Here is a 13,724-nt window from a genome sequence, read left to right on the forward strand (position 1 = left end):
GGGTCCAGGGCTGAGGCGTGACCTTATCACTACTGGAGATGCAGCTCTTGCTGTGAGTTGCAGGATCATTTTTGTTGTCTGACATACTTTACAATTTTAAATGTTTCCTTTTGTCGAGATATTGAATCCACTGAGGTTTCCGGGACGGATTTGGCTTGCCGTCCAAAACAACCATTTGACACACCGAAGAATGTTGTATCACTTCTCCCGGGAGTAAAAAGCGGATTCGAGAAAGATCATTTTCCTCCCGCCCCATGACGCTCCACTGCTTACCTACCAACAGCTGCTTTAGGCAAAATTACATCCACTTTGAAAAATATTTTCCATGACACTGTTCTCTTTGAAGAATGAGCTCTGGTCTTCTGCCGGGTGATTTGATGTAACCAAAGATCTTAATCCAGCCTAGAGAACTAAATTCACTGAACACAGAAAGAACAACTTTCGCAAACGTGCTGTTTGTATTCCTACTGTGAAATAAGATCTGACCCAGCACTTATCTGGGAAGAACTCCCACCAGAGCTGTGGAAATCTTGTTTCATGATCAGAAATCCTGTTGGGGAGAGAAACCACGCTGCCCGCTGTCCAACAAGATGAACTCTTTCATTTCCTGATGTTCTCGTGTGAATCCCCAAAGCACGACTGGCTGGTAAACTGCACTGGCTGGGAGGAAGGGACAGAAGTTCCAGAGAGCAAATGGAGACCATGGGAGGTGCTGGACTCCATCATTCACTGTGAATCATGGTTTTTGTTGTTGTTGTTGTTGTCGTTTTCTCCGTTTGAGCTCCAAACTGAATGAGACTAGTTAAAAGTCTCAGAAATTACAAAACAAAACAAAACGAACAAACAAACAACCATATACGATTTCTGAAATATCAGGTGGTATTTGACACTCACAGGGTGGCCCCTCTTCTGGGGAAGCTAGAATCCACGTTGAAGAGCTTTGGAAACTCTGAAATGATAATTCCTACGAAGAGCCTCCCAAAAGAGTTAAAAGGGAGAAGGAACATAATCTTTGAAGTTATTAAAGAGCTGAGACATTTAAAAAATGTTTCTGTGCTCATCTCAGATTTCAAGGTATGCTACACAAAGCTATAACAATCAAAACAGTATGGTATTGGCACCAGACAGACACACAGATCACTGGAACAGCATAGAAAGCCCAGAAAGAAACCTACACTATATGGTCAATTAATTTATGACAAAGGAGGCAAGAATATACAATGGGGAAAAAAGTCTCTTCTGCAAATGGTGCTGGGAAAACTGGACAGCTACATGTAAAAGAATGGAACTAAACTGCTTTCTTACACCATACACAAAAATATGCTCAAAGTGGACAAAAGATCTAAATGTGAGACCTGAAACCATAAAACTCCTAGAAAAAAATATATAGGCAGTAATCTCTTAGACATTGGGTTTAGCAACATTTTTCTACTTCTGTCGCCTCAGGCAAGGGAAACAAAAGCAAAAAAAAAACTATTGGGATTACATCAAACTAAAAAGCTTTTGCACAAAGAAACCAACAAAATAAAAAGGCAACCTGCTGAATGGAAGAAGATATTTGCAAATAATATATCCAATGAGAGGTTAATATGCAAAATATATAAAGAACTTATACAACTCGAACCAAAAACAAAACAAAACAAAACCAAAACCAAATAATCTGATTAAAAACAGGCAGAAGACATGAACAGACATTTCTCCAAAGAAGACATCCAGATGGCCAACAGACACATGAAAAGATGGTCAACATCACTCATCATCAGGGAAACGTAAGTCAAAACTACAATGAGATATCACTGAACACCTGTCAGAATGGCTAACATCAAAAACATAAGAAACAACAAGCGTTGGTGAGGATGTGGAGAAAAAGGAACCCTCTGGCACTGTGGGTAGGAATGCAAACTGGGTTAGCCACTGTGGGAAAAAGTATGGAAATTTCATCAAAAAGTTAAAAACAGAACTACCCTATGATCCAGTAATTGCACTACTGGGTATTTACCCCCCAAATACAAAAATGCTAATTCAAAGGGATACATGCCCCCCTATGTTTATAGCACCATTATCTATAATACCCAAATTATGGAAGCAATCCAAGTGTCCATCAATAGATGAATGGATAAAGAAGATACAGTATGGATACACACACACACACACACACACACACACACACACACGCGTGCGCGCAATGGAATATTATTTAGCCATAAAAATAAAAAGAATTAAATCTTGCCATTTGCAATGACATGGATGGAGCTAGAGGGTATAAACACTACATAAGCCCGTCAGAGAAAGACAAATGCCATGTGATCTCACTCATAGGTGGAATTTAAGAGAAAAAAAAAAGAACAAAGAAAAGACACAAAGTGAAAAACAGACTCTCAACTATAGAGAACAAACTGCTGGTGACCAGAGGGGAGGTGGGTTGGGGGGATGGGTGAAACAGGTGATGGGGATTAAGGAGGGCACTTGTCGTGATGAGCACTGGGTGATGAATGGAAGTGGTGATTCACCATATTGTACATCTGAAACTAACATAACACTGTATGTTATACTGGAATTTAAACTAAAAAAGGATCCTTCCAGCTCTAACATTCAGTGTTTCTTAAAAACAAACAAACAAAAACGGGCAGAGGAACTGAAGAAAACTTATTACAAAGAAGACATACAGATGGTCAACAGACACATGAAAAGCTGCTCAACATCACTAATGACCAGGGAAATGCAAATCAGAATGAGGTATCATTTTATACCCGTGAGAATGGCTAATATCAAAAGGAGAAGTGACAGCTGTTTGTGAGGATATGCAGAAAAAGGAACCCTTGCGCGTTGTCGGTGGGAATGTAGATTGGTGCAATAATTGTGGAAAAAGGTACGAAGATTCCTCAAAAATTTTAAAATAGAAATACCATATAAGCCAGTAATGCCACTATTGAATATTTACCCAAAGAAAAAGAACACGATAATTCCAAAAGATATATGCACCCCTTTGTTGATTGCAGCGTTTTACAATAGCCAAGATGTGCAAGCAACCTAAGTGTCATCGATAGATAAATGGAGTAAGGAGATGTGGGATATGCGTACAATGGACTATTACTCAGCCATAAAAAAAGAATGAGATCTTGCCATCTGTGACACCATGGACGGAATTAGAATGGATCATGTTAAGGGAAGTAAGTCAGATGGCGAAAGACAGATACCATATGGTTTCGTGTGGAATCTAAAAAACAGACAAGCAGAAACAGACTCATAAACATAGAAAACGAGGGGCGCCTGGGTGGCGCAGTCGGTTAAGCGTCCGACTTCAGCCAGGTCACGATCTCGCGGTCCGTGAGTTCGAGCCCCGCGTCAGGCTCTGGGCTGATGGCTCGGAGCCTGGAGCCTGTTTCCGATTCTGTGTCTCCCTCTCTCTCTGCCCCTCCCCCGTTCATGCTCTGTCTCTCTCTGTCCCAAAAATAAATAAAAAACGTTAAAAAAAAAAAAAAAAAAAAAAAAGAAAACGAACGTGATTGCCAGAGGGGAGGAGGGGTGGGAGAATCGGCAAAACAGTGGAGAGTGGGGGGTACAGGGTTCCAGTTATGGGCTCAGTCACCAGGGTAAAAAGTACAGCATAGAGAACACGGTCAAGGGTATTGTAACAACACATGGTGACAGACTGTAGCTATGCATGTGGGGAAGCACAGCGCTATGCAGAGGGTTGTAGAATCACTGTTTCGTACACCTGAACCTAATGTAATATTGTGTCAACTATCCTTAAGTGTCTGTGCTTTCAAAATGCTCAGATTTTAGAAACAATTTTAAAAATAATGGCTTATATTCCAATTTTTTTTCTTAGGATGTAGAATTCTCATTTTTTAGATGAACAAACACTATGTTTCTGATACAAAAGTCAAGGATGTGAAATCGTCGAATTCATAACATGAGGCTAATGACTTCTTTGTGCCATGTCTAAGACTCGAGGAGTACAAAAGCCTTGGAGATCTTTCTCATCGTGTGATTCCTATCACTGCCTTCCCACAATTTTGTTGTCTTTGCTTCTTTTGCTCTTTTTCTATCCTCCCTCCACCTTAAACACATCTATCGGAGAATGCAAGTTACACTTCCGTTATGGCTATGTTTGCCTTGTACGCCCCTTTTCACGCAGACGCCTTTTCTGTACCCGGTGTGAGAAGACCGAGAATCCCGGAAAATTAAGCGTTCAAAAGCAGATGCACTCGTAGAAAAAGCAGGACAGACAGTTCCAGGGGCTGAGGGGAAGGGGGCATGGGGAGTGGCTCAATGGGTAGTTTCTGCTTGGGATGATGAACGGCTTCTTCAAAAGCACGGTGGTGGAGGTTGTACAATGTTGTGAATGTATTTAATGACACTGAATTGTGTACTTACAGATGGTTAGAACGGTAAATCTGTGGATGTGTGTTACCCTAGTTTAAAAACAGAGAGAGAGAGGAAAAAAGCAGGTGCAGCACACCATCTCTTCCAGACATGACCAATTTATTCAGAAAATTCAAATTTCAGTTTGGCAACGTATGTCCAGGGGCAGAGAGTTTGGGATAGTCATTTCGTTGGAAGCAATCACACTTTCTAGAGGTAAACGTCCATGGGGTAGCATCTGAAGGAAAGAAAGCAAAACTTTTAAAACTAATTTAGTGCGTGGGGTGATAATCATCAATATTTGCAGTTAACAAAACAAGCAGCTTACACAACTGAGGCATGAGAAATGCTTATGCCAGTAGTAACCCTTTATTCAGTTCAGTTCAACATACATTAAGCACCTAATTTGTTCAAGACACTGGGCTAGCTGCTGGGGCTGAGGCGGAAATACAAAAATCACCAAGACATAATCCCTGTCCATAAGAAGTTTACAACGGCACATAGAACCATGAGTGCTACAGGTGAGGTACAAAATAACTGCTCTAAAGCCGTGGAGGGAGGAGAGTTTGCTTCTCAGTAGAGATTAAAATCGGGACCCCCCTGAAATTTGGTGGTGTGGGTGGGGCAGGATACAGCATGCCAAGTAAAGAAAACTCTGGGGTCTAGGCAGGTCTCGGCAACAGCAAATGAACTAGCTCCCCTTTAGGTTTAAACGTGTCAAAAGGGAAGGGGTATTCGAAGGGAAGGGGCATGTTTAGTTTAATCCTTCTCATCGGCGTTAGCCTATTACAAGGAAGAGATCCACAGAAGTCAAGTCAATTAAAAAAGCAAAGTTTGAAGAGGCAGGGACATGAACAGGAAACACCACTTCATAGTTTAGTGTAAACTCAACCCCGTGTGTATACACCTCTAGTAGCTTAAGTAACATCATCAAATGGGGGGAAAAATCCATCAGGAGCACCACAGTTCATCATGGCAGAACAGGGTCTCTCTTGTTAGACTCTACGACTAGCTTTGGTTCCTGCCGATGGAAGACGTCATGTTACACGGAAATAGAAGTCCATATTTTACACGTGATATTAAAGTCCTCAAACGTTACCTCCTCAATTCAGCATAAATGATGATGAGAGAGAATTTGGGGACAGAGATGGAAGTCCCCGTAGGTAAACCGACCTAATAAGGACTTTGGCATGCTGTATTTCCTATTTAAAAAAATACAGGATGAGCACGTCCCTTCTGAATAATAACTTACTACGCATAGAACATACTCCAAGAGGAATTCTAACACAACATACTACTAATCAAACATCAAAGTTTCTGCTTTTGTGATTTACACAAATTACCTTAATTATAATACTTTAGGGAACATGTACAAACACAATATGTAACATTTTAATATTCTTCATCAGCTTTAACTTCTAAAAGTTTGGCTTGTATTATCTCAAAAAAAAAAAAAACTACTTATAAAACTCATTTTCCCACAGAATTAATTCACCATCCAACTTTAAAAATAAATTTTTTTAAAAAGAAACCAACAGTAAATTGGAATGCTAACACCTGCCAGGTTTTGATAAAATGAAAATAAACAACTCACATAAACAGCACCTCATAAAGCCAAAACCTTCTTTTGAAGTACAAAGTTCAATTCTTGTCCTCTTAGTAACTGCTAATCGGAAGCCCCCCCCCCCCCCATCCTCCCCCCTTCAATCCAGGAACTGTTCTGGTTTAAGTCACGTGACACACAGTATTTTTTTTTTTTTTTTTAGCATCAATAAATTATTGATATGGTACCACGAACAAATAGCTAATCTTTAGGAACCAAAGCAACTCAGAGGACTAGCAGAACAGATACAATAGCACGCTGAAATGATTTAAAAGTCAAATAAAAACCAAAATGTACCTTACCCTGGTCTTGTATTGATTCAAATGAAAAAACCAAAGGATGAAGTATCATTTCAGACCTATATACATCAAGATGCCAGTTCTTATAAAAACGCACTTCAGTTGTAAATGCTAGATTATGCAAAAATAATTTTATATCAATTGTATTTAACTTTAATGAATTTTCCCCAACTCTAATATTAAAAATGCTAAAAGAACTTAAATTTTAATGGCAAAAAGTTCCTATTTTCCCCATCTATTAAAAAAAGATTTTGTTTTCCCTTATTAACATACAATGCCCTATTGTTAAGGCACAACTTTTTTTTAGGATAAAAATGAAACCGTAGAATAGGTTTATTTTACACAACAGTTACAAGACAGACGTTTTGTAGGCATATACTGAAACTAATGCGTCTTAAATTCAACCCGGATCAAAAACGCAAAATCGCCGTTTCTATCCAGGACCAGTCAACACCTAGCCAACGCAAACAGCTACAGCTAGAATGATCCAAGCGGTTTCTATTTTTAACCTGCCAAAGATTGTCTCCATAAGGTCATTTTCAAGGTGTTACCGAGGAGAGGCAAGCTGGATGTTTTTCTTTTCTGGGGAACAGGGCGTCGTGGCACCCCAGCTCTCTCTACTTATGCTGGGCTATCAGAGAGAGTTCTCACCTTCCAAGCCCGAGTAAGATCCAGTTTCTGAGCATCTGAGACCAGGGCAGAGCTCCCCACCTCTGGGGGCAGTGGTTTGCGGCCTCCCTCCCCTCCCCTCCCCTCCCCTCCCCTGGACGCTTGTTCTTCTTCCGGACTCTCTTCTTAGCCGCCGCCCCTCCCCCACTTCTTCTGACCCAATTTGCACAATATTCCAAGGGCACACCCCGCAAACGGAATTTGCACAATTGTTGCTTCAACCACATCAACCAAAGCACTTCTCAGCTTCATCATACGGCCATAAATAATTCACTTGAATGTGGATTTAAAATCAAGAAAAACCACTAAAATTGGGGGAAAGAATTTTGCCCGGCAACTGAACACCGGACAGAAATGATCCGTCTCGTAGGCTCTCGGTAATCTCCGCTGAAATAGGGACAGAAGTGTGAAAACGAACAGGAAAAGCAAGTTGTCTTAAGCAGGCCTATATACCTACTTGTCGTATTGACTGCATTTTCGGTTCTGTGAAGAACGGATCTGAAGAAATGCTCCGTATAGACAGAAGCACCGGATTAGCCTTGACAGGGCGGATCTTTGTGGTTTTGAAGGTGATCTTCCCTTACTTTTTGAGACGTCTCTGAAAAGTAACGGTCAACCAGAACTCTGACAAGGCTTCGTCTCCCTGGCTGGGAACTGACCTAGCATCTCCGTTCTACCGGGAGATCTCAGCAGCCAACCTGGAGAAAAGGAGGTCTATGAGAGAATTCAGGGGTTGAGCGTTGGGGAAGAGTGCTGGTCAAGAAAGAGGGGCAGAGAGCGAAGAACATTAAGGGGCTGAGGGCATCGAGAACAAGGTAAAGACCAAGGGCAGAGGAGGGGGACGGCCGATAAGTACTGAGGTTACTGGCGTCCCTGTTTTTACTAAGTGTGATGGGTAAAACTCAAATTTTAAGGGAACACTGTGCTCTCAGTGAGGGTAAAGATAAAGGAAAGAGAAGGCCAGGAGTCAGGGAGGTTCAGGGTCACTAAAAGTTAAACTCTAATTATTGTGCTACATTTTAGAAGTGATTTTATTTCTGTAATTCTGGGAGATATTACATGCCTTACTTATTCGTGGTGTTTCACCGGTATGTTCTGGCACAATGTCTCACATAAATAAATATAAACACTGTTCTTTGTACTTCTATTAGTTCTGTAATGTAGACTGACTTTTGGAAACAAAAGCAAAATTTCAAAACAAACTCTCTATGAAAGCACCTAAAAACCATTAGTAATTAGCCTCTACCCAATAAATTATATAAATAATGCATTTAACTGCCAGCCAATATCTTAATTTTTGCACACAAGCCCTTCGCAAGTCATTATCTACATGCAGATTAATGAAATTAAAAATAAAACCAAAGCAGTCATGCTTGCTAATATGAACTGGTTTCATTTCCATGAAGTTAGAAAGTTTCCGTCTATTGCTGAAAAAAACAAAACAAAACAAAAACAACCAACAACTCCCAATCAGACACCAGTTCCTAGTATGCCGGTCCTGTTTCCCCATATTTGACACATTATAATTAACTGCTTCTACCACGGACTCTGGAAATAATACAAGCCTCTGCCATCCCTACTGAGAAAAAGTGTTCTCATTTCATTGCCAAGTAGGAAGGTGAGCTCTCCGATTTTCTGTTCTGAATCCCAAAGTCCTGTTTAAATACCAAGTGTCCCGACTACCAAAACGTTGCATGAATTTTCATTGAACAAAATCCCACCTATTGAGGCCCACTCCACGCCCAGACTGGTGACCAGCTGTTGGATATTGAGGAGAAACACGTGCATCCTACCGGATTCAAGTCCCTAATGAGGAAGTAAAGGGCTTTGGAGACCGTGTAAAACGCAGACCTAAAGTTGTATGCACGTGCCACCAGATGAGGATGTCCATTCTTTGGTCAATTTCACCTCCAAGATAGGAAAATAAATGGAAAGCTATTTTAAAGAAAACAAAATAAGCCGTCCCACCCCCTTTATCAGAATGTTATAAAATACGAAGTCACATGAAATAACGGTATTTGTTTACACAGAGTTTCCAGATCTCACACTGAGAGAAATCCGGCATCCCCAGGAAAGACAGTTTACAAAGTAAGGGGCTAATTGTAGTGACTCAGTAAAGACTCAACCGCCTTTCTTCCAACCAGATTCCACACACCGAATTTTAAAAAATTAATCAAAAAGTAACATTAACCATCATTATTTTAATCTGAATGGAAACTTCAAAGTATCTTAAAAGTTACTACCTTGAGAATTTAGTTAGGTTAGGTGCATTTATTAATGGTAAAAGCAACCAGAAATCATTCTTGATAGGGAGAGAATCTCTACATTCAAACCTGGCAAATTGTTTAAAAAGTACTAAAACAAAGTTTTTTAAAATAACCAAAGCTAGCTTAAGCCATGTAATTGTCAAATAAGTCAATTAATAGAATCATTTATATTCTTATAGTGCATCATTTATCCCTAATGAGAAAATGTACCAAAATCCTAGTGCTAACCCTGAAACCTTAATCCAGACCTTATGAGTTAAAACTAAATGTTGGTCAGGAGGGAAAGGATGGAACCATGCACTGTCCACAGAGCAAACGAAAATCAGTAGGAAGATGGCAGAAACGTTGAACCCAGGGGTACAAATACACCGTTCTGTATCAAAAGAAAACAGAACAAAACAAAACACACACACGGAAACTACAATTACAACTCAACCATCAAACAGCTATATTCTCGACTAGCTGGTGAACCTGTTATTAAAATTTCGAAGAATGAAAACAATTTCAGCTTTTTCTATTTTAATCCTTAAGAAATATTCAGCAACAGATAAATAGAGCATTTGTTGCATATTAACGAATACGTGGCTGCTTGTGCTTTCTATCTGCATTAGGGGTAAAAACCCCCAATAACTTTATTTTCAATGAGATACAATTGTAAAGTAATTATTAAATCTACACAAAATCAATCCTTTCTTCAGCCCAATTCTATATGAAAGTACGAACAAACAGTGAAGGTTCGTGATGTTGTGTGAAAATGGTGACTCAGAACAATGTACTCAGCTGTAGATTTTAATTCACAAATATATATATATACATATATATATATATGCGCCTTGTGTATGACAACTGTACGAAAATCGTCTCAAAAATAAAGACAATACTTGAGACACGAAGCAACCCATTTTCCCTGATCTTCCATCCTATTACAGGGAAAATAAGTCTCTGATGCTTCATAAATACTTTAGAAAGTTCAGGATGGCCTTAACCATGCATAGTCTGCACCGATGCTTTGAAGCCCCCGGCGTTTCGGCGGACCGTTCAACTTGGGAAGAGCTGTGACCTGTAATCAGCTTTGCTTATTTATGTCCTGTCTTCTCTAGATCTGGCAGTTTTCTGACCAGGGCTTGGTGGTTCATTCTGATGCTGGCAAGGAGCCCTCCTTCAATGCCGTCGGACCCAGTGTAACTGATTTCTTCACCGCTCAGGGTAGTCATATGCCCCCCAAGGGCTTTTAAGATGGCGTTGCCAGCACATATATCCCATTTTTTGATGTATGTCACATGGATATACAGATCAGCTTTTTCTTGACTCTTATCGGGTACATCCAAGAGTGCTAAGACTTTATAACCTAAAAGGTGAACACAGAATTTAAGTTACTATTCCCAAGATTTAAAGAGAGTAGCTTCCTGTTTAAGAGTACATTGTTAAAAGTAACGGCACAGGACGTGAAGGAGTTCTCTTGACTGTGTTTGCAAGGGCTAAGTCTAAAATTATCTAAAAATAGTTTTGTTCTTTTTATTTTTTTTTTTCAAATAACAGCCAGACATTAAACCCAAATGAGCGGAAAATATACTGCAAAATAACTTACGAAGCTATTCTTAAGTGTAACCAAACACACGTCTATAATCTTTTAAATTTAAATCTACTTTGTGGTTGTTTTCTATGGAATGATACATACACCATGTCTCATTTCCTACGGAATACTACACTGAAGCTAAATCCATCTAAATACCCACGAGCACTGGATTTGAAAGACCGAGCACTACAATCTGAAGCCCTTATTGTAATGAGGCAAAGTTTTTTAAAAAAATAATATAATAAAACACACAGATGAAACCAGGTCCAGGATCTGGTTTATCCCATTCCCACCAGGTATTCTGAACCTTACCTTTCCTAACCAGCCTAACAGAGAGCTTATAAGAAAACAATGAAGTCATATTAAGTAAGGTACCTATATGTAATCACTAAATTAAAATTACTGGGCTTAAAAGTTAATCAGCATTACTTTTTCCTTTATTACTGTGGTGAAAAGGTCTTCAAACACACGTTTCTGACCACAACGTGTTACTCATTGGACTGAAAACACTTCTGTCCTATTCAATGGCACTCAAAACAAGGGGAGGCAAACGGCCTATGAGCCACATCCAGGCTATGTGCCGGTTTTGTAGAACCCTGAGGCCACGAATGGTTTTCTGGATTTTTAAAGGGTGCCAGAAACCCACACATCCAAGAGGGTCCATATGTGGCTCGTAAAGCCTTAAACATTTATAGCTGGCCTTTCAGAGAGAGTAAGCCGACCCCGGATCAGTAACTCAGGTAATAAAACGGTAGAGAACGTGCGACGAGCTGGGTGGCCACTAGACTCGGGCTCGCCCCGGACACGAAGGCTGAAGAGTTCAGAGGTGTCGAAAGTGACCCGCGGATCAGCCACTCTAGGGACCCTCGTGATGACGCCTGGCATCGTTCTGCCACACGAAGCATCGGAATGTGCTGGATCTCCCCTCTCCTCACAGATACTCCTGCAGCGAAGCTCCCAGCGCGATGACTTACGCCACTGACGTGAAGATGCCGCCTCAGTGTTCGAGGAGCGGGAGTCACCGGGCTGAGACGTGCCGCTACTGTTGACACCGTGGCTCATACGAAGGCATGTGTGACTGAGATCCCACCCCAGACATTACCAAGTAGGAGACCGGGCCTGTCGGGAGAGCACGCGCTCTATCCTCCCTTTTCTTCCCGAGCACAGGACAAGCGAACCTTCCTCCTGACAGAAGCCCTGACCGTGCTGGGGACGCGGGGCACCGGCGCCACAAGGGGGGTAGGAACATACCGGCACCACCAGCTGGGATAATGGTGGTCTGGTTTCCAAAAGTCTGAAGAGCAACCTGCTTGACCATTCCTGAATGGGAGCGTGACACAACGATCCTCGGGGTCCTCTCGTTGTAGGAAGTGCGGGCTTTCACGTTGGACCCACCATCTACCATGGCCCAAGCTGAAAAGCAAATATAATACCCATTAACAGCACTGAAGCTTTTTGAAACTGAAACTCAACGTACAAAGGGTTGACTGGAAAAATATCCTTTTACACAGAATTGCTTGTATTTTTTTTCCAAAATGGAAATATTTTTTTTCTGAGAACCAGAGTAATATTTAGTATTTTTTTTACACTAATAGGCAAATATGAAGACCAAGTTAAAAAAGGCCGTGTAATCCTGCCCAACCAGAGACAGTGGCTACTTAAGACTTGACTTAATGACGCCCAGGTTCCAGAGCTCCTTGTGAGCTGCTGAGTGCTCACTGGGATTACACCCCAATCTCCCTGTAGCTCGGCCAGCGTCTTCCCCTCCCCTACACAAATAACTCTTCGGGAAACATCCTGCGTGCTCATCTCCACGTCAAAAGTCTGGCTCCTGGGGAACCCCGCCTGTGACCACCTAGGACATAAGCAGCAAAACTAGTTACCCTGGATAATTAACAACTTAAAACAGGTTTTGCTCCTATACTACCTCTATTTCTGATCCATTCGTAGTTTCAATTATTCGCATATTGGACCCATCTCCTAAGGGAGCTTTATAAACATAAGGCAGCTCAAGGGGGGAGTTAGGGTTACGTGTCTGCTTTGTCGGAGAGCGTAAAAAAATGCTCTAGATTTCAAAATAGAACAGGAACTTATAAGAAGGTGAGGAGACCCTCGAGATGGCTTGAAATGTTTTTCTCGGCTTGCAAGTTTTCCTCAGTGACTACCAAGCTATACAAGAGAACGGACTGACTCAGAATCATCCCCATTAGCTTGGTGCTCTAGCAGTCACTCACCATGGGGAAAAACAGTCCGCCATGGCTGCATGCTGTCTGGACAACAGCAGCTGCATTACCACTTACTCCCGGCTGCAGGAAAACATCAAAAAAGTAGGCGGAGTCGGGGTTTCTGAGTTCCCCAAAGATGGTGGCAGGCTCTTGGACTCCCGTCACACTTCTCTCTAAAAACCACACACAGAGACAAGGAGGGCAAATACGAACACCCTTCATCAACAGCTAGGGAATCAGTAGAAGACGGAGACTGGTCACAAACGCAAACTTCGGAGAAAGAAGAGAAGTAAACACTGAAGGTCAGCAGAATGAGTGCCGCGGCTGATCCCAGGGTGGGGACTGTGACAGGAGCTCCGGACATGCCAAGAGGTTGGAGGACTCTCGGTGGTGGGAGAAGTCAGAGAACAGCGGCCGGGATTTCTCCCCAGAGGGAAAAGGTCCCATCTGAGATGAGAACTCCTGAAAGCGGGCCTGAAATGTGGCAAGAGAGCGGCGACAAGAGGAGGCCAGGAGAAGACACAGAGCCCAAGTGAAGTCCTGAGGGCACACAACACCTATCGGGACGTGTCTCCATGAGTGTCTCCACGAGAGACAAAGATGGGAGACTGCAAACAGAACTAAAGAAAAGGAGGAGTTGGAGATAAGGGCCCTCCTGAAATAAGAAAGCAGAAGGGTAGAAACAAAACAAGATGCCTGCTAACCAAGATAATGTCT

At 41.6% G+C, this 13,724-nt stretch overlaps 1 protein-coding gene across 2 annotated transcripts in view; it reads right to left on the reverse strand.

The window, feature by feature from the left end:
• Window positions 1-4,467: 4,467 nt before the first annotated feature.
• The window catches only part of BPNT2 (3'(2'), 5'-bisphosphate nucleotidase 2), a 36,841-nt gene continuing 27,584 nt past the window's right edge, over window positions 4,468-13,724 (reverse strand). The window contains exons 4-6 of one of the 2 annotated variants that reach the window (XM_042972651.1): window positions 12,034-12,195; window positions 7,397-10,554; window positions 4,468-4,606 (exon numbers count right to left, since the gene is read on the reverse strand). In XM_042972651.1, coding sequence (XP_042828585.1) covers window positions 10,283-10,554; window positions 12,034-12,195 — 434 coding nt within the window. In that variant the 3' untranslated portion in view covers window positions 4,468-4,606; window positions 7,397-10,282. Of the gene's footprint in view, window positions 4,627-7,396; window positions 10,555-12,033; window positions 12,196-13,724 lie in introns of both variants that reach the window. The other variant, XM_042972652.1, reaches the window with a different exon arrangement.

This window comes from Panthera tigris, chromosome F2 (genome assembly GCF_018350195.1).
Source record: "Panthera tigris isolate Pti1 chromosome F2, P.tigris_Pti1_mat1.1, whole genome shotgun sequence".
Lineage (NCBI taxonomy): Eukaryota > Metazoa > Chordata > Mammalia > Carnivora > Felidae > Panthera > Panthera tigris.